General features: G+C 43.2%; 2 protein-coding genes across 4 annotated transcripts in view; one reads left to right on the top strand and one right to left on the bottom strand.

Annotated features, from left to right (window-relative positions):
• The window catches only part of LOC126419351 (rabankyrin-5), a 599,595-nt gene extending 581,772 nt beyond the window's left edge, over positions 1-17,823 (bottom strand). For all 3 annotated transcript variants that reach the window (XR_007575992.1, XM_050086537.1, XM_050086536.1), the window contains exons 1-2: positions 17,427-17,823; positions 17,163-17,352 (exon numbers count right to left, since the gene is read on the bottom strand). Coding sequence is in view for 2 of the 3 variants with exons in the window: in XM_050086537.1 (XP_049942494.1) it covers positions 17,163-17,352; positions 17,427-17,445 (209 nt within the window). In the remaining variant the exon portion in view is untranslated. The remainder of the gene's footprint in view (positions 1-17,162; positions 17,353-17,426) is intronic.
• Positions 17,824-17,960: 137 nt separating this feature from the next.
• Positions 17,961-26,217, top strand: part of LOC126419103 (SWI/SNF-related matrix-associated actin-dependent regulator of chromatin subfamily B member 1) — a 127,597-nt gene continuing 119,340 nt past the window's right edge. Inside the window, exons 1-2 of the mRNA XM_050086200.1 lie at positions 17,961-18,145; positions 18,277-18,382. Of these exons, the coding sequence (XP_049942157.1) occupies positions 18,065-18,145; positions 18,277-18,382 (187 nt within the window). The 5' untranslated portion in view covers positions 17,961-18,064. The remainder of the gene's footprint in view (positions 18,146-18,276; positions 18,383-26,217) is intronic.

Raw genomic sequence — 26,217 nt, 5'->3', positions numbered from 1 at the left:
GAATAGCTGTTGCAATACCTTTGGTCCACAATGGGACTGGCCAGCAACAGATCATGCCTACAGAGAGAAATAGCAGTTCCAGTAGCATGTGTGACAGCATCAGATATGCGTCTCCCAGTACCTTACCAATGCAATCAGACTGGGGACAGTGTAGGGGGGAGGGGCGGGGGCAGTGAAGGTGAATTGGCAGCAGGGGTTTATAATTACCAGTTGGGTCTTTGAAGAGGCCTTCATAGAGACTGCTTTGTCAGAGGATGACAAAGAAGTGCCACATTAACTGACAAGTTGTCACTGTCACAAATACAATCACGGAGCGACCAATGAGTGAAGACACGACATTGGGGGAAGAAATCATATGATCCATAGCTGAAAAGGTGCCATGTGTGGCACTGAAGAGGGCAGGAGTACCATCACTGAGGCAACATAGATTGAGATCAGAAAGATCAATGTGTTGCTTCCCCACAAGGGGTGGTGCACATTGAAATCCCCAAGCAGTAGAAAAGAGGGGGCAGCAGTTGGATTAAAGTGGCCATTTCAAGGAAAGAAGTGCCCTGCACACAGGTAAATAAATGAAACTTCCTGGCAGATTAAAACTGTGTGCAGGACCAAGATTCGAACTCGGGACCTTTGCCTTACACGGGCAAGTAGAGCACTTGCCCGCGAAAGGTAAACGTCCCGAGTTCGAGTCTCGGTCCGGCACACAGTTTTAATCTGCCAGGAAGTTTCATATCAGCACACACTCCGCTGCAGAGTGAAAATCTCATTCTGGAGCTAAATAAATGTTACAAATGGTGATTGTTGGGGTAGTTTGCACTCGCCCCACTATTGCTTCAGATGTAGCACAGAGGGGAATAAACTCGCTTACAACTTCTGTGTGTACCAATATGCAGACCCCTCCAGTTGCCTCCCAGAGCTAGTACAATTCCAACAGAATGCACAGTAACTGCGAAGCACTGGGAATGGTCATCAATGAAGTGAAGTTCTTGGGGGGTGATACAGACTGCGGAATAAGAGGAAATTACTTGTTCTGGTTTGGTGGCCAATATTTTTGTGAGGGCGAGGGCTTTCTGCTGTAAGAGTGAGGACAACAAAGAGTGAGAAGCTTTGGGATCTAGAGGCTGTGGTTCCTTCAGCCACTGGCTGGTGGTGTGCCTCTAATCAATGGGTTTCTGGGGAGAGGGGCCCCAAGAGATTTCTGTCACCAGTAGATGCTGTAGGAGGAAGCTGCTACTCTGGCTGAGTATGGGAACCAGTTTCTGAAAATGGTTTCATGAGAACCACAGGAGTGGAAGGCAATGGCAGATCGGGTTTGGAAAAAACTGAGGTGGGGAGAGGGGAAGGGTGACAACAGTGACTCCAGTGTAACACAAACCATATCAACAGAGTATATGCATTCAAACTTTCTTCTTGCCTCAGTATATGACAGGTGGTCAAGAGATTTATATTCTTGAATTGTCCTGTCTTTTTTAAATACTGGGGAAACCAATGAATGTGAACAATGGTGTTCCATACAACTGACACACAAAGGCAGTTGTCCACAAAGACAACCTCTGTAGAGTCAAAGTCCACAGTTTCCCCAATTTGGATGTGCCGTGCAGCAGGGATGGCATATGACCAAAGCTTAAACACTGGATATACCTCATGGGTGGTGGGACATAAGGTTTCATGTCACACTTGTACACCATAACATTTTCAGAGGACATTTCCTTCAAAGGCTATGCGGAAAGTACCCGTACCTGCACAGTTATCCTTGAGACCTTTTGGTATGTGTTAGACAAACTTCACACTTCACCACCTGAAATTATTAGCTCGCAACTCCTTGTCTGTCTGGAGAGCAATGTCTCACTGCACCACAAGCAAAAGTTTTATGTGGAACAAAAGTCACGGGTAAATCACCCAATCATTCACATGTCTGAAGAGCTTGAGATTGCACTTCAGAGAACACCTTAATCAATAGTGTGCCATTGCGCATGTTCCCACTGAGTCAACTTCTCCATATTTGTCCTGTATGTTTCACAAAAAATGATGGCTTTGTCAATTAAAAGTCTGTCAACTATTCTATTACACACCAAGTATTCTGCTTTCAAATATTTAGACATGTCTGTTGAGATGGCCAAACCAGAATGGTCATTGTGTTGGTTTGATTTGATACATTTCATGTGCAAAATGTCCATCTTGATGCCACTTATTCTAATAAGGACAGCCCCCATGGGTGCCAACCAGCCATAACAAAGTTAATTTGAAACAATGAGTTTTGCCAAGAGTTCTGATGCCCCAGGAAGATGGGCATCTATTCCTTGGCAAGCTTGGAGAGCTAACATGTTAGGCACCAGAAGTGTGATCCTTGTGCTGTCTACCGGAAGGTCACATAATGACCCTGCCATGTCGGATTGGCTAGCATGATGGCTTTTAAACACATATATGCATTTATGCAGGCATTCTTTCCGGCAGTTCACACTTTAAAATAATATTGAAAAATGGAAGTCAAACCCAGAGGGAAATTGAAAACTGGAAGTCTAACCCAGAGGGACACCAAGATTACATCAGTCAGGAAGTGATAAAAGGGAAATGAATGAAGATGTTGATGAAAGAAAGCAAAACCTAGGGAAATAGCTTGGTCAACATCAAAGGCTGGCACCATGCCACTAAGTATTGCAATAACATCCTCATATCACATCCCCAGAATCTTTATTTCCAGAGCATTCTTCTCACAGTGTCACCTGCCCTTCTGGTGGGGATGCCAGAGAGGGTTAGAGGGAAGGGAGGGGGAGGGGGAATAACAGGGCTGTGGAGTGTAATGTTACAAATGTGAATTCTACATTTGTTTTTATGTACACTGCTATCACCTCAGTCGTGGTATTTGGTTAGAAGAGGTCATCTGAAAGATCAGCAGAAGCTCCTCAGGGTCAGTTCAGTTCTTGTAATAGGTAAAAGGCTTCACAATTACATAAAATGGGTGAATATGTTGCAGGGAATTGGGTTTTCTGAAGAGATATACAATCTACTGAGTAAAATGAGAGCACAGGCTACAGTTCAGAAAAGTGGTAACAATAACTATTACAATTCCACTGAATCAGGGTTGTGATTGTGTCCAATGGCAGTGCAGAAAGGGTGGAACTGTTAATCATTATTTGGTTTGGTATGGTGAAATGTTGACTGTTCCCTACTTGCATGATTTAACAGCAGTGGAGGTAAGATACAGGTCAGCAGGGTCTGCCTTCACCTTGTGATTTCTTCTTTCTCCTTTTCCTTATGGGATTTCAGTTAGGTAGCACTTTACAGGTCTGAATATGGTACAGATGAGAAGTGGGTCAGTCTATGACCCAATTTTTGCACCTCTTGCAGCCACTGACTGTCATTTGGATGCTGGTTCGCACTGCTCAAGGTAGTAGGGTCACAAGTGAGCTGCCTTCCACTATGGGATGTCAGCTGGGTTGAGGCCTTCATTATACAGGAGGGGGTGACTGAGGTCCCCAGTGCAGATGTAGGAGTTAGGGATTGAGGATATAGAATGTATTGCCTCCCTCACTAGAACAGATGAACCACTAGTACCCAGCGACAAGGAAGGGGAGGGAATATTTATAATGGAAGGGTTACTTTTTGGGAGTAGTTTGTGTCATTTGGCCAGGGTAAATGTAGTAGTACTTGTTTCTGTATTCCTAATACATTAAATAAAAGATCTTCAACTCTTGGATCTCAGTTTCCCTTCTTATGATGTGACCAATTGGCTAACTGCTAGAGGAGTGATCCTAGGTTGCAATTGGTGCAGTACGGCAGTTTTGAGCAGGGGGGTATCCTTGTGTACTGGTCGTTTGCAATCTTCAGGGATACATGTACAATCAAATGCCAAGTGGTTGAATTTCATATATTTTAAACACCTCAGGGGCAGAGGGCAGGATGGGAGGGTGAGGGTGGGGAGTGGTGCATAGGTTTTACATTACACAAGGAAGCCATAAACTTAAGTTTATCTGGTAACATGTTACCCACAAAACTCAAGATATAAATGATCTGGCATCTACTTTCTTGTCGTTAGGACCTCATTGGTCCAGACAGATATAATGTCCAAATTTGCACATAATTCTTTGTCTGTCTGAAATATAAGGTCCCTATTGATGAAGAAGAAAATATTTGGGGTGTGGGGCACTTAACGGCATGTTCATCACCACCATTATGAAGAGTTGGCATACCACCATTGTAATATAGGGGGGGGGGGGGGGAGGTTTGTTGAGGAGGAGGACAATGACAAAGGGTGTACCCCACAGGCAGAGTTGTTTATAATGCATTAATGGCCACCTCCCCTCCCCAGCCCTTTAGGGATAAGGCCCAACAGTTCATAAATTTTCAAAACCCGTGACACACTGGAATCAGTGAGAGAGGATAGTGGGCGGATCTCCAGTCAACTTAAGAGCTTCCCTGATGTCACCATATAATACACACATTGCCAAAATATGCTGAGCTGAAAGTGGCACACCACAAATATCACAGAGTGGTGGATCCTCCAGCCGGAAGAGGAAATTTGGCGGTTAAAAGCCATGTCCTATGTGCAGTCTGGTGAACAGCACTTTCTTCCAATGGTATGGCTGACATGAATCAGACATGGCAATATAGTCAGTCTGAGTGAGTGCAGTTTGTTGTCCATCACTTGCAGCTCTTCAATATTGATAGTTGTTTACACTGTCAGCTAATAAGATAATGATCTGCAAGGGGATGATTCTTCGACATACAACACCATCCAGACATGCTTCTTCAGGTATTTATCATCCCTGTATCTAGCACTTAAAGCAGCCACATGGGAGGAGGGATGTAAGGCTTAACATCACATAGATATATCATCACCTTGACCTTCTCAGGCAGGGTGTCTCCCTCGAAAGCAGACCCTACTATCTTTAGGTCGCCTGGAGACACGTACGAAGTGGACACCGCAGCATTCCAGATTTGCACGGAGCTCGTCGTCAGACTGCAACAACAGGTCACAATGAAAAATAAGACCCTGAACCATACTGAGGCTCTTATGAGGCGTAATGGAGACTGCAACAACACCGAGCTTGTCACAAGCAAGCAATGCCCATGACTGTGCTGGGGATGCTGTCTGTAAACTCCAGACCTCATTTTAGACATGCCATCAACTTTTCCAAACTTGTCCTCTAAATTTTCCACAAAAAACTGAGGCTTTGTGGTCAGAAATGAGTCCCCATCTGTTCGGCTGCAAACCAGAAATTGAGGAGAATACGTCGCACCAGGTAATTCAGACCACCGTTCCTCCCCTGATGTGGACAGGGAAAGGAACGATTGGGGGTCATACTGTAAAGCACTGAACTTTCCTTTCTTAGAGACTTGTGCTTGCGCACTATTCGTACTTCATTTCATAGTGGTTCCACGAGCAGCTAGGGGAAGGAATGTCCACCCAGACAGAGCCCCACTTGCCTGGGTAAGCCTAATACAACCAAGGGGCGGCAGGTTCCCCAGAGGTTGCCCGCTAGCAACTGTTCTACCTCAACAGCCATGTGTCTCCTCAGCGCACAGCACACCTTGAGATTGAGGTTTTTTATATATATATATATATATATATATATATATATATATATATATATATAATGGAAGGAAACATTCCACGTGGGAAAAATTATATATAAAAACAAAGATGAGGTGACTTACCGAACAAAAGCGCTGGCAGGTCGATAGACACACAAACAAACACAAACATACACACAAAATTCAAGCTTTCGCAACAAACTGTTGCCTCATCAGGAAAGAGGGAAGGAGAGGGGAAGACGAAAGGAAGTGGGTTTTAAAGGAGAGGGTAAGGAGTCATTCCAATCCCGGGAGCGGAAAGACTTACCTTAGGGGGAAAAAAGGACAGGTATACACTCGCACACACGCGCATATCCATCCATCTATATATATATATATATATAGAGGTTTATACCATCCTCGCGACCCAGGCAGTTAAGCCAAGATCCCTGGGCTCTGTACCGTACAACGTTCCAACGTCGCGCCTTACGGTGGTCGCTGAAGCACGCTCAGAGCTTACGGTATTGAGGACTGGTGGCACTTCCCAGTCCCCAGCTCAGGGACCCCGGGGTCGCCAAGTCCGTACCCAGCAACTAAATGCTGAGCCCCCTGAGGGGCCCTGGGGTGTGGCTAAGCCTTGTTTCCAAAATATCCTTACTTGCAAGAGTGCTAGTCCTGCACATTCTGTGGGAGAAATTCTCCAAGGCATTGAAAGCAGGAGACAAGAAACTGGTGAAATGAAAGCTGTGAGGACAGGTCATGAATTGTGCTTGGGTAGTTCAGCTGGTAGAGCACTTGCCTGCAAAAAGCAAATGTCTTGAGTTCAAGTCACAGTCTCTGCCATGAAGTTTCACTTATGTATCGCTCACATACGAATCATGAGAACAAGATCAGGTTAATTACAGCATACATGGAGACATTCAAACAATCATTCTTCCCATGCACATGTGAATCGAATGAGGAGAAACCCTATAACTGGTAAAAAGGCACATACCCACTGCCTTGCACTCCACAGTGGTTTACAGTATATAAATGTAAATGAAGTCAAAGGCAGAAATGCTGTAATGGCTCAAGGCCCCATACTCAACACTCACAGACTCAAAAGACTTGAAAATTTTATGTAGTGAGATGAGTAAATCCCATTTCAATATGAAGTACTGGAGTGGTGATCACAGCAGCATCCCCATCAAATCAAGTGTCCTCTCAGATAAAAGGCAAAACAACGGAGAAGGGCTGGAAAGAGACAACTGTTCAAGATGTGGCAACATAGGCACACTGCCTTAAGAATCCAATAACAACAAAGTAGTCATGTGAAGAAATAAGTAAACAACATTGGGCCCATAGCACTAATTCTATTTTAGTCCAATAGATATACAAAACAATGAACATTCTTAAACTCTGAAGACAAGTGCACATTGTATTAAAGCCAGTAACGCAAAATGAAACGACAAGTAGCTTCTTCACTCTGTCAAACATTTAAGCTTATGGGATGGATAATTATGTGCACAATTTCAGTGACTATTCATGATAAACCGTCTCAGAACAAGTTTATTTTTGTTGTAGTAGGTTCTGTCATGTACAGTTCTTACATTCAGTTCAGTTTATTGAGGAGGCATTTGAGGAAAGGAAACTTGCTGGCGTTGCTTTTGATGATAAAGTGAATCAGCAATAAATAATTTAACTGAAACTTTATCAGTTGATAGAGGAGTTCTATTTTACACCCCTTACGGAAATCTCTTCAGAAAAAGAGATTCTACGATAACTTACTCCAGGGCGAAAAAAGAAGCTGAAGAAGAAATAGCAGGTTAATAATATTGTAGAATAACAGAATTCCCAGAGGCAGTGTTCTTACTTCATAATGTTTATACAAATGACTTGTATATTAATGCAATATGGAGATGAAAATTATGCAGACAATATTGTCATGGCCATACAAGACAGGAAAAATGAAAAAATTCAATGTGAACTGACAACGGCTATAGCTGAGCTGTCATTTACTGTCACAAGAATCTACTGAAGCCAAATCCATCAATCACTCTGGTTGGTTTGTGGGGGTTGAAGGGACCAAGCTACAAAGACCATCGGTCCCTTTTTCCACGATCATGAAACATCCACAAGGAACAAAAACAAGCAATGGAGAGGACAAGGGATGACACAGAACAATAGACAAAGACCAGAAAAGAGGAATTAAATACACATAGTCTTACAGTGGTTGGCCGACCATGGAAACAAAAAAAGGAAAAGCCAACCACCAAGAGACACACTAAAAAGTCCAATCTAAAACCGTAGGCCAAAGGCCAGACTCAACACAAAAGAAAGAGACAAACCCTCTGATCGAGTGATAAAAGCCCCTTGCACGAATAAAATTCAAAACTAAGCCTGCCATGGCAGTGTCATCCATTAAAAGTGCAGGGAGCATTTCACGCAGCGAAACGTCTGCCTGAGTGCAGTTAAAAGTGGACAGTCCAACAAAATGTGGACTACTGTCAATGCTGAACCACAGCGACAGAGAGATGGGTCCTCACGGCGAAATAAATAACCGTACATCATTCAGGTGTGGCCAATGCATAGCCAGCAGAGTACAACAGAGTCCTTGCAGGAGGCCCGCAAGGAGGAGCACCATACACTGGTAGTCTCCTTGACAACCCAAAGTTTGTTATGTGAAGGCAGGGTGTGCCGTTCATCACCCCAGGTACCAAGGACCTTCAGGTAGAAAACTGAACAGAGATCACACTCCAAAAGGCCAATCTCCAAAGCCAGTGCACTGACAGCCTGTTTGGCCAGTGTATTAACACATCCACTACCCGGGATGCCGACATGACCTGGCGTCCATATAAAAACCATAGAGTGGCCGCAACGGGCAAGAGTATGGATGAACTCCTGGATAGTCATCACCATATGAGAGCGAGGAAAACACTGGTTGACAGCTCGTAAACTGCTCAGGGAGTCACTACAGATAAAGGACTCACCTGAGCAGGAACAGATATGCTCTAGGGCACAAGAGATGGCGACCAGCTCGGCAGTGAAAACACTGCAGCCAGCTGGCAATGAGTGTTGTTCAGAATGATCCCCAAGAGTAAGAGCATAACCAACTCGTCCAGCAACCATGAAACCATCAGTATAGACCACATCAGAACTGTGAAATGCGGCAAAGATGGAAAGAAAGCGGCGGCGGAGGGACTGAGTCCTTCGGGCCCTGTGCCAAATCCAGCCTAAGGCATGGGCGGGGCACACACCATGGGGGTATATGTATATGGGCCCAGAAAAGAGGTAGGAGAGGGAAAAACTCAAGCCCAGAGAGAAGAGCCCAGACGCAAACTGCGATCGTGCACCCTGACCAGAGCTGCCATTCTGCAACACGGACGACCGAGTTGGGGAACAGGAGACGATAATTTGGATGCCCGGGTAAGCTACACACATATGCAGCATAAGTGACCAGTAGTCGTTGGCGGCAGGTCCACAATGGAGGGAAACCAGCCTCCACAAGTAGGCTGTTTACAGGCCTCGTGTGGGAAGCTCCAGTTGCGAGTTGGAACCCACAGTGAAGTATGGGGTCAAGCAACCCCAACGCGGAAGGTGATGCCGAACTGTAAACCAGGCTCCCATAATCGAGACAGGACTGAATCAACGCCTGATACAGTAGTAGAAGGGTAGACTGATCGGCACCCCAGCTGGTGTGACTCAAACAACGAAGAGCTTTAAGATGGTGCCACAATGTTTGTTTAAGCTGTCGAATTTGAGAGAGCCAAGTCAACCAGGCATCAAAAAGCAAGCCCAAAACAGATGCATCTCCACCACAGCAAGAGGCTTGCTGTCAAGGTAAAGCCATGGCTCAGGGTGAACAGTGCGATGCCCGCAGACACGCATGATGCAGGTCTTGGCAGCCGAGAACTGGAAGCCGTGCGTGACGGTCCAAGACTGTGCCCTGCGGATAGCGCCCTTTAGCCACCGTTCAGCTACCACAATGCCAGTGGAGCTATATTACAGGCAAAAGTCATCAGTATACAAAGAAGCTGATACGGATGTTCCCACAGCTGCAGCTAGCCCATTGATAGTAACTAAAAAGAAGTGGGCACTCAAGACAGAGCCTTGCGGGACCCCATTCTCCTGGACTCGGGCGGAACTATGGGAGAAACCAACTTGCTCGGGGAAGGAACAAAGCGACAGAAAATTTTGAATTAAATGTGGGAGTGGGCCCCTAAGACCCCACCCATGAAGCGTGGCGCGGATGTGATGTTGCCACGTCGCATCGTATGCCTTCCGCATGTCAAAAAGATGGCAACCAGATGCTGACGGTGGGCAAATGCCTTGCGGATGGCAGACTCCAGGCAGACCAGACGATCAGCGGCAGAGCGGCCCTTTCGGAATCCACTCTGGGACGGAGCAAGAAGGCCCTGAGACTCAAGTGGCCAACTGAACCTCCGGCTTACCATGCATCTGAGCAACTTGCACATAACATTGGTGAGACTAATGGGACAGTAGCTGTCCACCTCCAGGGCGTTTGCCAGGCTTCAACATGGGATGATAATGCTGAGAGGAACTCACCCTCAACCCAGATACGGTTGAAAAGGTCGAGGAGGTGTCACTGGCAGTCCACTGAGAGGTGTTTGAGCATCTGATAGTGGATGCGATCCGGCCGAGGAGTCGTATCAGGGCAAGCGGCTAGGGCACTCACTCACTGAATGGAATGTTGTACAATTCGGGGTGGCGCATATAGAATGAAAGGCTCCGACTTTCGAACTGCTCTTTCAGGGAGGAGAAGGCCTGTGGGTAACTCGTAGAAGCGGAACTCTGAGCATAATGTTCTGCTGAGATTTCTGCAATCATGTCTGATTCAGTACAGACTGCTCTATTCAGGTAAAGCCCAGGTACACTGACGGGTGTCTGATACCTATAGAGTAGCCTAATCTTGCACTAAACCTTCAATGGAGAGGTACGGGTGTCAATGGTGGAGACATACCATTCCCAGCGCTCCTGCTTCAGTCGGCGAATAAGGTATCAGGCTCTGGCACAGAGCCTTTTAAAGGTAATGAGGTGTTCCAATGATAGGTGCTGCTTATGCCCCTGGAGGGCCTGCCTGCGATCTCTAATCGCTTCAGCGATCTCCGGTGTTCACCAAGTCACAGTCCTCTGCCAAGGGGACCCAGAAGAACAGGGAACTGCACATTCTGTGGCAGAAATGATGCCAATGGTGATCGTGTGAACCACCACATCAATGGCGCCATGAGAAAGTGGCTCAAGAATGGCAATGGAGGCGAACAAGTCCCAGTCAGCCTTATTCAAAGCCCATCTGAGGAGGCAGCCAGGTGAGTGATGCTGGGGCAGTGACAGATCGGAAAGTGGTCACTACCACACAAGTCGTCATTCTCACTCCACTGGACAAACAGTAGAAGGCCAGGGTTGCAGACCGAAAGGTCGATGGCTGAGTATGTGTCATGGGCCACACTGAAATGTGTGGAGGCACCATTATTTAAAAGAGAAAGGTCGAGCTGTGCCAACTCTTGCTCAATGACTGTGCCTTGTCCTGTTGCCACCAATCCACCCCACAAAGGGTAATGGGCGTTAAAGTCGCCCAATAACAGAAAAGGTGGCGGCAGTTGGGCTATCAGCACAGCCAATACATGCTGCGGGTCATCACCATCCGGAGGAAGATAGAGACTGCAGTAACAGCCTGAGGCTTCCACACCTGAACAGCGACAGCCTCTAAAGGTGTTTGAAGAGGGACACACTCACTGTAAAGAGAGTTAAGAACGTAGACACAGATTCCACCAGATACCCTCTCATAAGTTGCCAGATTCTTTTAATAACCCCGATAGCCACAGAGGGCAGGGGTTCGCATCACTGGAAACCAAATTTCATGGAGAGCAATGCAGAAGAAAGGAGGAAGGCTGAGAAGTTGTCGGAGCTCAGCAAGGTGGTGGAAAAATCTGCTGCAATTCCAATGGAGGATGACATTGTCAGCAACCGAAAAAGGCATGAAGGGAACAAGGAGGCAGATTACGCCACTGGATCACCTGCTGCCACCAACTGAGTACCCGCACGATCAACTTCCATGGTGTCTGAGGGTCCAGTGAGATCTAGATCCTCAGCAGACACCAGAACCTCCACACCATCCTCAGTTGCAGAGCTGGTAGTTTGCAATGGTGTGGGTGCCAACGCAAGTTCCTTGGTCTTAGAGCTCTTCTTCTTGGACTTTTCTCGCTGCTCCTTGGGTTTCACTGACTGAGAGGGCTTCACTGATTTAGTCTCTGGGACTGAGGAGGATTGTGAAGCCCTACAACCAGCTCCTTGTGGGCACTTACACCACTGGCAGGCGTCATCCTTCCCACTGGTGGAAATCTGGGCAGGGAGGGACCCAACGGACCCCTTCCGAGCACGAGGAGCTGAAGAAGTTGGATGCTTCTCCGGCTCAGAAGTGGGGATGGACGTCCCCGATGGGTGGGGGGTGCTGCTCCCAAAGTAGGTGGTGCAGGAGCAACAGGGAAGGCAGTGCCCTCCCACAGTCAAGGGGCAGCTGTAGTTTTATGACTCAGGTAGTTGACTGATGGGGCTGTCACTGTTGTCGTAGCGGCGACATAAGAGGAAGTCATTCACACAGGATGGAGGTGTTCATATTTCCTCTTAGCCTCAGTGTAGGTCAGTCGGTCCAGGGTCTTATATTCCATGATTTTCCGCTCTTTCTGTAAAATCCTGCAGTCTGGCGAGAAGGTGAATGGTGCTCTCCGCAGTTGACACAGATGGGAGGCAGGGCACATGGAGTATATGGATGTGATGGGCATCCACAATCTCGACATGTGAGGCTCCAAGTACAGCGGGAAGACATTTGGCTGAACTTCCAGCACCGCATCGGGGGAGGGGTATAGGGCTTGACGTCACAGTGGTAGATCATCACCTTGACCTTCTCAGGCAATGTATCACCCTCGAAGGCCAAGATGAAGGCACTGGTGGCAACCTGATTATCCCTCAGACCCCGATGAACGTGCCAGACGAAATGAACACCTCGCCGCTCTAAATTGGCGCGCAGCTCGTCATCAGACTGCAACAGAAGGTCCCTGTGGAATATAACACCCTGAACCATATTTAAACTCTTATGGGACGTGATAGTAACTGAAACATCCCCTAACTTTTCACAAGCGAGTAATGCCCGCGACAGGGCAGAGGATGCTGTTTTTATCAAAACTGACCCAGAGCGCATTTTAGACAAGCCCTACACCTCCCCAAACTTGTCCTCTAAATGCTCTTCATAGAACTGAGGCTTAATGGACACAAAGTATTCCCCTTCAGCTCTTGTACATACTAGGTAGCGGGGTGAATAAGCTTCACTGCCATTCTTAGCCTTTTGTTCCTCCCATGGTGTGGCCAGAGAGGAAAACAATTTGGGGTCACAAGTGCTTGCATTAAATTGAGCCCTGGAACACCTAGTGGCTGCTGGTGGCTGGCCACTAGTGGCTTTTTATGACAGGCAGGAATGCCGCGGGCCTATTCTAACCCCTAGACCCGCAGGGGGAATCAATCGCTCTAAAGGGCACATACTGACTAAAATACTGTGAAGCACTTAAGACGCTGAATATGTGTTAGCATTAGCAGAACCTGTAACATAACCACCACCATGACTCTGGTATTCAAACATCACTGTCTCACAATGAGAAGCAAAATGCATACCAGATGTGACCTTCTCCAAGAGTTAACTGATTAAATACGTGGTGGAGGTGGTATCCGAAGCTGATAATAGGGGATGTCAGCCTCAAAGTTTAGAAAATTTGTTAGTCTTGATACACTTCTATATGGTGATGTATCCTGTCCCCTTAATGAGATTTTCACTCTGCAGCAGAGTGTGCACTGATATGAAACTTCCTGGCAGATTAAAACTGTGTGCCAGACTGAAACTCGAACTCAGGACCTTTGCCTTTCGTGGGCAAGTGCTATACCATCTGAGCTACCTAAGCACAGCTCACGCCCCATCTTCACAGCTTTAGCTCTGCCAGTATCTCGTTCATACCTTCCAAACTTTACAGAAGCTGTCTTGCAAACCTTGCAGAACTAGCACTCCTGAAAGAAAGGATATTGCAGAGACATGGGTTAGCCACAGCCTGTGAGGACGGGCCGTGAGTCATGCTTGGGTAGCTCAGATGGTAGAGCGCTTGCCCCGCGAAAGGCAAAGGTCCCGAGTTCGAGTCTCGGTCCGGCACACAGTTTTAATCTGCCAGGAAGTTTCATCCTGTTCCCTTGTTGGATACACCATCCCACACAAAGCATGCCGACTTAAACCTTATGGTTAGTCTCAGTACTGGACTTCTTGGCCAACCCTAGTACACCCAACATAATGAGAGTAGTTGCCACACGAAGAGGGGGAAAAACTGATATATCCACAAAATCTTCCATATTAGCATCATCCGGCTAGACCCAAACTCCATTAATTTTTTAAAAATAAACAGGTCTACCTATAAATGATTCATTCAGGTTCAAAGTTCTATATTTTTCAGGTGTGTACAAATATGACTGACATTTGAATAGAATCTTAAACTCACTGAGTTTGTGGTGTGGCCACCTGTTGGCATTACAAATGCAGTGCCTTGACACGATGGTCAATGAGCAAGAAACGAGTTTCCGTGTGCTCGAATATGCAGGATGTACATCTGTTACAATAGAGAAGCTCGCATTCAGAAGGAATTACAGAAAAGAACTGCCACACAAACAGAACATTGTGCATTAGTGTTGTCAATTTAGGGACGCTGGTTGTCTCTGTAAACAGAAAGTATCGATCAACCAAGTGTCACAATGTGGGAAGCACTTGAGGTTTCACCAAGCTGATAATTGCCCATGAAGCACTCTTCCATTTATCTGGAACTGTTAAGTATCACAATGTGAAAATGTGGGGCTCTGTAAATCAATGTTTTCTATGCAAAGTTGCAAACGAAGCTGTAGGAACCATTTATCCTTCTGCAAGGAGACTGACTGGTATCTCTTACCCAGATATGTTCCAGATATGCTTATTTCCACAACTGGTTGCTGATTTCGAGAATTTCATCCTCCAACAATATGGGGTACCCACCATTGGGGCAATGATGTTTGTCACTACCTCAATGATGAACTTCCCCATCATTGGATTGGGTGTAGTGGTGAAGGTGAAGTGGTTTCATTTCTTTGTCCCGCCTGGTCATCTGTTCTAATGCCTTGTGATTTTTTTCCTTTGGGATACATCATGGACTGTGTTTATGTACCCCCTCTGCCAAGAAAATGGGAATAGCTCAGAGATCAAATCAATGCTGCTGTGCTGGCCATTGACAGGGTGTTGCTACATGTGGAGTGGAACGAACTTTATCACCACTTGGATGTGTATTGTGTGACCAGAGGGGCACTCGTACAACCTTTGTTGTACAGTGCAAAATGCAAACCTGGAGAATTTATGGTTTTATTAATGCATCAATCATATTTACATATGCAATACTTTGTTAAACACAGAGCTCTGAAAACAAATGAATCGTTTATAGTAGCCCTGTATGATATGGCCAACACCCTGGCAAGGAAACCAAGATGTTAACAGACCTTAAAAATGGGAAACGAGAGATTTTCAACCTCTCAGTTCATGTAAGGAAACAACACACACCTGATTACTACCTACTTATATTTATATGAAAATCTGGAAATACGGAAGCGTCCGATCCCACCAGTCTGCTTTGACCCATGACGTCACAAATATGGCGGAAACGAAAACAAACACACACACTTTCCACAAGAAGCCTAATGACACTAACGGGACGAGCACGGGAAATGGGGTGTTTTGGGTGGGGGGGCAAACTAAATATAAACAAATTTAGACGCCTTGCGTAGCTACAACGTGTAAGTGAAGACAGCCATGCATGAATACCCACCCACCTCCCCAGGGGTCGTAACCCCTGCAACCCATAGAAGATAAAGATGCTTCAGTAGCTGATTAGTGTTTTTTGTCTTTTTTAAAAAAAAAATCTCACGGGATAGAACGAACAGATCAGAAAGATAAATATAATAAACTAAAACAGAAATTCGAGGAAACAGATAATTAAAATAAGTAATAAGTGTTTTTAAATAAATAAAAAAAAAAAAAATCTCACGAGATAGAACGAACAGATCAGAAAAGTAAATAAAATAAGATAAAACAGAACTGGAGACAGCCACACTCAAACCAAACTCCGCGCCGTCATGACGTCACACACGACAACACCCTTCCGTCACGGGTCAAAGCCGACGCGTTGGATCGGACACTTCTGTCGACCCGAAAATTTAGTAACAGGCTTTATGCCAGAATTTTGAATACCAAAATGAATCAAGAATGCCAGCAACTGCAATTTGAATCATAATAGATAATGTGTGTTTCTGTGCAGAACAACAAAAACCTCAATGTGACTGATGTGTAAAATTGTGGGACAATAATGCACAACAGAATACTTACTAACAGCAAACAATAAAGCTTTTAAGGCCATCAAACACTGAATGGACTTGGTGTAATTCAAGCACAGAAAAATAAACAGGTGCACATCATGAAAATGCACACATAAACACTCTCATTATAGCAACACAGAGCAATGTTATTTTAATGGAAGTATAAGCTAGAGACTGGCATTTCAGTGAGTTGAGTGGTAGGAGCCAGCTAACTCCTCATTCCTTGGGTTCCATGTGCTTCCAGTGTTTTCCATTTTATAGGTACATACAGGCAAAGTAAGTTACATAATGAGATAGCAGAAGGAGAACCGAACACAGAATGATTTATAACAATTGCATGACCCTGTAGCTTGCCCCTTCTAGTTGACAACACTGCTTTACCTCCCACCCAAGCCCCTTCAACTCACTGACCAAATGTGAATTTATATTGCTGAAGCTGTGTTGAGCAACAAACTTTTGTTTACTATGTTATGTTTAACACAACACTAGCTATTATCCTACTAATTCCAATGGAAAAACTGTACAGTGAGTTTTAATGGCTTATGATATTAAGACAGATGACTCTTAATTCAAGATACCCATTCTACACTTCAATAAATCCTTTTTACACCAAGTCGATGTACCAGCTTTGTTAAGTGTCCTAGAAACATTCCAAAATGTCAAGTTTTGCATAGAAGAAAGGAGGTTTGCACAGCGCTTAATATTACTCTCAAGCCCTGTATTAAAAAGAGTGTATGCAAAACACTAAGTTGCACAGAATGAGAGATTCCATGGACTGCTTCGAGAAAAGTCAATGCACACCTCTTGTGTAAGATAACTGACTATTACGTTCAAATCAAATTTATGGATTATTGGCCCTCTTTAAGCCCTGATACGGCATTCGGATGTGAATTTAATGTTGACAAAAATTTTAGACGGAACAAGAGGAGAAAAATAAGGGTTTTACTAGATCAATGTGAAGGCATTACAGCCCACTGTGATCAGAAATGGGTCTGTTTTGTGGGAAGAACTGTTTGAAATTAGGTGCTGAAAGCAAGTATGTTTGTAATAACAGATTAGAGCAAGTGAATCAACGAGTAAACTATCAGTTAGTTTGGTAGTTTTCTTTAATGCACATAGGATAGTTTTTTTACATATAAAATATGACAGTGAAATCCAAAGCAGGAAGAAGAAGAAGAATCTTTATTGTGGGAGAAAATCACACGTTAAAGGCTAATCATTTTGTTCATTACCTGTATAGCTGTTGATTGAAGAGACTTGCCACTGTCCTCAACAGTCTGGAAACGAAACTATTTTCGTTCAATTCTCCCGCAGCAGCTGCGGCTAGAGCGTATTTCCTCTCTAATTCGTTTCCATGTGCCTGGAGTTTGACATATTCTTCTTTCAGTAAAGCTAGGTGCTGCTGAAGCTTTGCGATTTCACCTACAATAGTTTTTCGGCATTAGTATAAAAACCTATAGGACTACTTCCAATGTAAATCTGAATATCTTGATTACCCTTTTCCGAGGTTGTCATCGCTTCGGTGAAGGCTGATGTACGTAAACAACCTAAAACTCCACTACTAAGGCACCCGTAAGAACACCAAACATTCCAACTCTACACTTCGACAACCCACAGTACCGCTTCCCCTAAATTGACGCCCACAAGGACTCCAGTCCTAGTTATCAATTGCCCACAGATACTGTAGCACACAGTATGTCGAATTCTGTTTACTTTACTTCTTAATAGCAATCAACATACACAAAAAGCCGACGATACTGTTTTGAATTAAGATGTGTATCCTTTAACAGAACGCCTGATGCATACTACTCTTTAAATAATGTCATCCTACCGGCAACAGTAACCGATACACTTCTATATCGATTCCTGTAAACTAAACTGTCTCGCCACTTGACAGCTGTATCCAAAGATTTTAATACTATCTAGAGATCACTGGTTAAATGACTACGCCAAAGGCTTTGTTAGACTGTGCCAAACACACTATAGAAGGCAGATATTGCTTCACTTCCGTTGGAGCGTCCCTCTAGTCTGTACTTTCTGTGAAGAGAGTGCTTTGTGATCCGTCCGAAGTGAAATCTGGTGGCGGTATTATCGGTGATTTGTTTTGGTTGTCGCCTGTTGTGTGTAGGCAAGAATGGCTATTAGAACTTATGGTGACAAACCTATTAGTTTTCAAGTTGAAGAAAATGGGGAATATTACTGCATTGGATCGGAGGTACACCTTTAATTTTCTAATCATAGCCTTTCAAAATTCTCTGTAATAACCGCTTGTAAATCCTGCTACAATGATGCAGTCATATTTAGTTAACAATGATTTACTACTGAGCGAATGCAATTGTTGTGTAGGTCGGCAATTACTTGCGGCTGTTCCGTGGGTCGCTTTACAAGAAGTATCCTGGAATGTACAGGAGAAGTATAACAAACGATGAAAGGAAGAAATTGGTTGAAATCGGTAAGTATGAAATTGCAAAATTTTCGCCAGTGTTCCGTATTTCTTTACCATGTTTTCAGAAAATAAATGACGCAACATGTTAAACGTTCCCGTACTCGGCGTAATCGATCGCATGTTCACAACTATTTCGCGATTGTTGCACTGGGCGATGGTAATGAAGTCAAGCTGTAAATTTGCTGTTAAGTGCTAGAGAACGCAATGTCTGTAATTTTTAATAGTAGCAACTGTTACGTTAGTTTGTTGCCGCTTTTTTAGAAACATTTTGCTAATGAATGTAGACGGTATAACCATTCATTTCATAAGTCCTGAGGAGAAACCATTTCCAGGCTAAAAGTGTGATGGGATAGACGAAGACTAGGTAGATGTGAGTGTGCGGGGACGTGAGAGTTGCTGAATGAAGTCTGGTATAATTTATGGTGCCAAATGTAGATACATGTGAGTTTATTGCATTGGAGAGATATCATGTTATTGCTTGGAACTGAAGGTATGTATGTCTGTAAGGACATGCACATCAGTATAATTGAATTGTTGCAGGTGTATTGGGCAGTGTTTGGTTTCCTTCTCTGATTCATTGGGAAGAACAAAAAGTTATATAGGCCTAATGTTTTCTAAGTCTCACAATCATTTTCTGCCCCATGGTGTTAGTGTAGAATCTGCAGTTCTCACACTTTTAAGCTTATTTTGAGGACAAAAAAGAAAAATCCAAGTTCTAATCGTGCCAGCGGTTGAGATAAACGTTTGGTATTTACAGGAAATTTCTCTCATAACAATGAAATTACACTTACATCGAAAATGCAGTAAACAAATGTCAATATACATATGTTGAGTGAATAACAATACATGGACATAACTTTGCATAGATTTGCATATGATAATAGCACTGGTAGCTGAATCTAAAAGAGTCTCCAGAAGGCTGTAAAGGCATGAACAAAGTATTCTCAGAAAGGTATAATATGAAAATTAATAAGAAGAGAAGCAAAATCCTTGTATGTTGTAAAGTTCCAATAGCTGCAGACCTACATGTGGAAACCTACGTGAGCTGCTCACATTAACGACCATTAGAAACAAAGCTTTGAACTATATCAAAAGTCAACATAACAAGCTCATTGTTGACAGTACTCCCACTCTTGTTTCATTGATATTGTTTTTGAGGAAATTCACACAGCTTTTCTATTTGATGTGAATTTGTTTCTTGTTAAAGGTTTTGGAAACAGATCTGCCAGCTGTTTCTATCAGATCAAATGTCAGTGTTGTTGTTTCTAACAATTTCATGTATACAGTATGATTTTTCTGAATGGATATAAACTGCAGGAAATGATTGCCAAGAGGGTAGTGGATACACATGTGCCCAGGGAATTACACCGTCTTGGAGGTGTAGATGACAGATCTTTCACAGTGCAGGTTTCTGTACTCAAAAGTGCTCATGAGAACACACTGTTGATGTTTTAGCTTGACCCTCAAGAGAGCAGTAGTTTTGCCATAATGGTGACATAATGACAACATATTATGTAGTCAAGAAAGGAAAATCCTTGAATAGGGAAGAATTTCAAATGGTGTATTTTGAATTTGATAGTTTGAAGGAGGAAAGAGACAGTGGGAGCTGGGAAAAGGTGACAAGAAATAGGCAAAAGGAGAAAACCTCAGATATCACATTTCAAATTGCAGTTAGCAATCACTTTAACCTATTATTTGAAATAGAAGAGCCTCAATAAATTTTTGAACAACATATAGTCTAACGGATGTGTAGGGACAACTTTAAAGCTATGTCAGTAGAAAAGTAAGATAGAAAAAAAAGGGTTGTGCTGTTTGGTGTTAGTTATGGGTGAGGCATAGGTCAAATGCTACAGGAAAACCTGGTGCAGAGTACCAGGTCACAAGCATTGTGAAACCTAGTGGCGTGCTTTGCAGGTCCTGGAGAACATAGGGGCCTTGTGCAGAGATTTTAATGGAGAGGGCCAGGTGCTTATTGTAGGAGCAAGAAATATCCTAATTAGCTCCTCAAAGTATAATAGTATAATATCAAAGGTAACTGGGGGGGGGAATAGGGTCAGCAACAGCACCCACTTCTGTGGGATTTGTGGGCATGGTTGTTTGTGTGAATATGTATACTTTCACTAAAGAAAGAGCAAAAGTTTGAAAGGTGGTATATATAGTTTTCTGTTGTGTGTTTCTGTGCATCAAACAGTTACCAGCAATAGAAAAGTATAGGCTATAAGTACACAATGGTGTGGTTCCATTATCTGATGTCTGTGACTTTTTTTTTTAAGCAGAAAATAACAGAGTAAATAAGCTTGGGATTAATTAAACACAGTTGCTCTTTATTGTAAACCAAATAGGACATAGTAACCATAGTAATGATGAAGGCAAAGAAACCAAACATGTGTTTAATAATGTTGTGGGATAAACATACATAAGTGTTCTCTGACATGCTCACATTACAACACTCAATATAATGAGCTTATTTTTGACAGTATCAAATTTTCCTGATAATATTTAACAAAAATAATGTTGCCTTTCCACCACAGATTCTTATTTGAGTTCACAGGGAATTTCCATATTACTCGCATGTCGATAAAACCTACCAGTAACAAATCTAGCAGCACACCCTTGAATTTCTTCAATCTCTTCCTGTAATCCGAGCTACTGGGAATCTCAAACACTCAAGCAGTACTCAACAGGTGTTCTGTATGTGGCCTCCTTTGTAGATCAGCTAGTCTCCTAAAATTCTCTCAATAAACCAAAATTGACCATTCATGTTCTTTGCAACCAGCCTTGTGTTCTTACTTAATTTAATGTTGCTTTGTACCATTATGCCTAGCTATTTAATCAACATGACCATGTCAAACAGCACATCACTAATACTGTATTCAAACATCGCAGGGTTGTTTTTCCTTCTCTTCTCCATTAGATTACATTTTTGTACGTTTACAAAGGGTGCCATTCATCACACCAAAGGGAAATTCTGTCCGAGTCATCCTGAATCATCTGAACAGCCACCCAGTGATGATACTTTCCCATAGACAGCAGCGTCATCAGCAGACAGTTGCAAATTGCTGCTCACCCTATCTGTCAGATAGTTTGCATATATAGAGAACAAGGGTGGTCTCATTGTACTTTACATTGGCACTTATGATGATACCCTTGTCTCTGAGAGCACTTACTCTTCAGGATGACATACTGCATTCTGTTACTTAACAGATCTTTGAGCCACTCATATCTGTGAGCCCATCTTGTATGACTGGACCTTCATTAACTGCCTGCGGTAGGGCAGTGTGTCAAATGCTTTCCAGAAATCCAGACTATTTCATCAATTAAATTCAATATTTCTTCTGTTACCCAAGGATTTCTACTAGCCCTCGTCTTTTTACCTACTTGATCCTCTGCTGCCTTCACTACTTCATCCTTCAGAGCTACCCATTCATCTTCTACTGTATTTCTTTCCCCCATTCCTGTCAATTGTTCCCTTGTGCTCTCCCTGAAACTCTGTACAACCTCTGGTTTAGTCAGTTTATCCAGGTCCCATCTCCTTAAATTCCCACCTTTTTGCAGTGTCTTCAGTTTTAATCTACAGTTCATAACCAATAGATTGTGGCCAGAGTCAACATCTGCCCCTGGAAATGTCTTACAATTTAAAACCTGGTTCCTAAATCTCTGTCTTACCATTATATAATCTATCTGATACCTTTTAGTATCTTCAGGATTCTTACATGTATACAACCTTCTTTTATGATTCTGAAACCAAGTGTTAGCTATGATTAAGTTATGCTCTGTGCAAAATTCTATCAGACGGTTTCCTCTTTCATTTCTTAGCTCCAGTCCATATTCACCCACTATGATTCCTTCTCTCCCTTTTCCTACTGTCGAATTCCAGTCACCCATGACTATTAAATTTTCGTCTCCCTTCACTACCTGAATAATTTCTTTTATCTCATCATACATTTCTTCAATTTCTTCGTCATCTGCAGAGCTAGTTGGCATATAAACTTGTACTACTGTAGTAGGCATGGGCTTTGTGTGGATCTTGGCCACTATAATACGTTCACTATGCTGTTTGTAGTAGCTTGGGATTTGATTTTGTATTTATAACCCTGTATTCACCTGACCAGAAGTCTTGTTCCTCCTGCCACCGAACTTCACTAATTCCCACTATATCTAACTTTATCCATTTCCCTTTTTAAATTTTCTAACCTACCTGCCCGATTAAGGGATCTGACATTCCACGCTCTGATCCGTAGAATGCCAGTTTTCTTTCTCCTGATAACGACGTCCTCTTGTGTAGTCCCCGCCCGGAGATCCGAATGGGGGACTATTTTATCTCTGGAATATTTTACCCAAGAGGACGCCATCATCATTTAACTATACAGTAAAGCTGCATGCCCTCGGGAAAAATTACGGCTGTAGTTTCCCTTTGCTTTCAGCCGTTCGCAGTACCACAACAGCAAGGTCGTTTTGGTTAATGTTACAAGGCCAGATCAGTCAATCATCCAGACTGTTGCCCCTGCAACTACTGAAAAGGCTGCTGCCCCTCTTCAGGAACCACACGTTTGTCTGGCCTCTCTACAGATACCCCTCCGTTGTGGTTGCACCTACGGTATGGCTATCTGTATCGTTGAGGCACACAAACCTCCCCACCAACGGCAAGGTCCATGGTTCATGGGGGGAGGTTAATGTTACCGGGAGACTACAGTTACTGTTGCAACCTGGCTGCTAATCTACATTGTATTAATATGAATACAGTTGTTACTGTTTCCTACAGCCTATTTTTGATCATAGGCCTAGTTTTTATTCAAGCACATTTTACAAATATTGCATTCTCTTGGCACTTTTGTTATCATTCTCCTAATATCATATAACAACTTCCAGACAAAATTTTATGAAATAGATTTAACAAAAATATGAAGCATGCATAATCGTATAGGCGCGTTTATCAATTCTGTTTACTAAGGTACTGCTCATATATATTTGAATACAATGCTTTCTCATACAACAAGAGACATTGGGCTAATTTTCATGGTACCGTGTAGCATGAACAAGAAGAAAGTCGATATAGCGCTTTAAATTAGTGATAGATTTTTCCTTGCTTTTGCAAACTAATATTGGTTCCCTTCTGTCCTGCTGACTATTGGATAGGACCAATTTAACGCTAATTACGAAAACAGGTGTTCAAACTCGATACCACAACAAAATGTGTGAAATCTGCTTTTCCTATTACTAAAGGCTAGCAGGGAAAAAACTGTTTCGTGCTTGCCACAACAAACGCTTTTCGACTCATTTAGCTTATATTTTTTGAGATTTTTGTTGCTAAATATTTGATGTGTTCTGTTGGAAGCCACTGATCTGTTTTAGCAGTGCATTAGACAGTTGAGTTGACTTCTTTAATATACTCAACTAAATATACTGCAGAAGTCAATGTATCACTAGCAGTGCAGTGGGTCCAAAATAGCGGCCACCGGCAAGTTCGCCATACTTTCTCTATATAGAGCTTTAAGCAGTGGTATGCTGATCTCTACCCCTTCAGGAATCATTGTAGAAATCATTGGACGGCAGTATTCAAATTGTTTTGCCATTGCCTGCAGGCCACAGCAAACTTTTCACTGAATTTCAGGCGATGGATATGCCATTAATTCTGCAAAGCAGAATGGGGAAACTGCATCCCTATTCAACGTGGAAACATATGCCAGGTTAGAGTCCCCACTTCAGGCATGTGTCGAGCTTTGGTAACAGATTCTTATTCTCGGCCAATTCCCAGCTGACACAGTTTACAAGTCAGTTGCCTGTTCCATTACATACTTGATGGTTAACAATGCGAGTACCTAAAATTTGTTTGGGTTAGTTGCCTTTGCTACTTGTGGTTTTTCTGTTGCAGATGCTTTGCATCTGTTGTGAGACCAAGTGCCTTATCACAAATTGGCTTCCTTGCCTTCTGAGTTTTCAATCTGATATTAAGGCCATCAGGCCGCCTCTTAGATTGGATCAGTGTTTCACACATGCCATATGTTATGTACATCATAGTTACCTAAGAAATAATAACTTTAGTATGACAAATAGTATCAAAATGATTTCTTTGCGTATAAAGACGGTGTGTGTAGGTGATACCGACTATGAACTAATAAAGTAAATACTGTCAGTATTTCTACTACTGCTGCTGCTCCTGCTGCCACTAATAATGATAGTAGTAGTAGTGATGTCAATAATAACAATAATGATAGAGGCAGGTATAAAAGAATCTACAGGTGTACAAAATAAGAGGCAGGCATAAAAGAATTTACAGGTGTACAAAATAGATGTTTTCTGATATAGTTCAGGTTGGAATATCGACAGTTGTGAAAAGGACAGATTGATACTCATCATAAAGATGACACATTGAGGGGAACACAGGCTAATCAGCCTTGAATGACCAACCAGTACTGCTTCAGTTTTAAATTGCTTGAGCTTTAACACTATGTTCTTTGCCCACTTTGAAAGCACTTGCAGGTCGGTATGGAGATTCTCGATAGCTGTTTTCAGGTTTATTGGTATTGCTTCTAGATACAATTGGAAGTCATTTTGCGTACATGTGGCATTTGCAATGGGACATCATTTACATACAATGAAAAGAGTATAGGACCTGATACTGCACTCTGGGGATACAACTGAGTGAGGTGATGAAGTGGTTAGCACACTGGACTCGCATTCGGGAGGACAACGGTTCAAACTGCATCCAGGCATCCTGATTTAGGTTTTCTGTGATTTGCCAAAATCACTTCATGCAAATGCCGGGATGGTTCTTTTGAAAGGGCATGATCAATTTCCTTCCCTAATCTGATGGAACTGATGACTTCACTCTTTGCTAACCCACTCAGAATCAGCAACCCAATCCTGGGATGCCTGATACTACCTGCCTCCATTGTGACTTTGTGGTGATGGACATGACACATTCCTGGCGAGACGTCAGGTGGGAACGAAACTATTTCAATGCACTTAACAAGAAATTTAGGCTGCTAAGAAGTCACCTCTTTTGCATCAGTGGCGAACTTCAGGACATCTGTTACCTTTTCGAAGGCAGATGGATGTTGTGTTGCGATGTTATGGAAACCTGGTTGGTATTTGTCTAATAGATTTTTTTAAATTGTCTGATTGTGGACTATATATTGAGGCATTGGTATGAGGCTTTGGTATGTAATCAGTTGATGTTTCTTTCTGGGTCATTCTAGTGAGGTTGTCACAAAAATTATGTCATTGGTAGACATGCTAGATGCAAGTGTTTGAGAAGTACAAATTGCTGTATAGCAACACTTTGGAGCAGAAAGCATTCGCGTAAACTTCAGACTGGGAGAACTACTGTGTAGAAAATTGATGTTGGTGTCAATAGCTATAATTATATGCTCATAAGTCGATTCAATATTTGAAAGAGCACATTCAAAGGCAAACACAGCCACTTAACAGAGGTTTGTAGAGGACGCATATCAGGCACTTTCTGTTAAGGGATTTGATTTCTGTGAACATATATTCGACTTGTTTGTGATAAATCTGAGCATTTGTACACCCCTACTCCTTCCCCTCATCTATTTATGTCTGTTGAATCTTAGAAAGATGTGGCGGTCTAGATTTGCCGAACTTGTGGGAATACTTGGTTTGATCCAGGTCTCCGGCAGAAGTATTACATGGATGTCTGTCTGTTCGTGAAAATTTGGACATATGCGTTTGCAACATGGAGCTTAGTGCCTTCAGGTGAAGAATGTTATGATGTGGCTTATGGGCACGTGATGGGTCAGCACTACCAAGGGAACAAAGCATAATGAAACATGCTAAGTTGGGGGGGGGGGGGGGGAAGCAGAGACAGGTTTCCGGAAGAG

Source organism: Schistocerca serialis, chromosome 9 (assembly GCF_023864345.2).
Source record: "Schistocerca serialis cubense isolate TAMUIC-IGC-003099 chromosome 9, iqSchSeri2.2, whole genome shotgun sequence".
NCBI lineage: Eukaryota > Metazoa > Arthropoda > Insecta > Orthoptera > Acrididae > Schistocerca > Schistocerca serialis.
This window is presented reverse-complemented; position numbering and strand designations above follow the sequence as displayed.